Below are 567 nucleotides of genomic sequence, written 5' to 3' on the forward strand. Positions count from 1 at the left end.
TGTTTTTCTTTTTATAAAGAATAAATACATTAAAATAATTAATTTTTATTATAAAAATTTCGTCTTCTGCTGCAGCAGCAACTCATCAGCCGCACAGCTGGCTGTTGCTGCTGCTGCTGCTGCTGCTGCTGCTGCTGCTGCTGCTGCTGCTGCTGTTTGGTTTTTTTGTTTCTTCTTTTTGAAGTTCAATGAAATAAACATATTTAAACAAATATATATAAATACACACAAAGAAAAAAAGGGTTTAGGGTTTAGGGTTTAGGGTTTTAGGGTTTATTAGGGTTTAGGGTTTGGTGGTTTCTATGTTTCCTTTATAATAAATAATAAACAAAACATAAAAACAATAAAAATAAATAAAATAAAATAAAATAAAATAAAATAAAAATAAATAAATAAATAAAACAAAGCAACAGACAAAACAAACAAAATGAAAATAGCAGCAACACACAAAACAAGAAACAAAAAAAATAAAATAAAATAAATAAAAAAAAAAATATATGTATGTATATATATATATAACTATATATATATATATATATATATATATATATATATATATATATATAT

The 567-nt window shown here is 23.5% G+C and overlaps 1 protein-coding gene across 1 annotated transcript in view; it reads right to left on the reverse strand.

Moving 5' to 3' along the window:
• EMH_0051820 (uncharacterized protein) overlaps window positions 1–201 on the reverse strand; it is a gene marked incomplete at both ends in the record, with an annotated part of 1,759 nt that extends 1,558 nt beyond the window's left edge. The window contains one exon of the mRNA XM_013496805.1: window positions 96–201. Within this exon, the coding sequence (XP_013352259.1) occupies window positions 96–201 (106 nt within the window). The remainder of the gene's footprint in view (window positions 1–95) is intronic.
• Window positions 202–567: the final 366 nt, after the last annotated feature.

The sequence above is a fragment of the Eimeria mitis genome, genomic scaffold (genome assembly GCF_000499745.2).
Source record: "Eimeria mitis Houghton genomic scaffold, Emh_scaff2306, whole genome shotgun sequence".
Lineage (NCBI taxonomy): Eukaryota > Apicomplexa > Conoidasida > Eucoccidiorida > Eimeriidae > Eimeria > Eimeria mitis.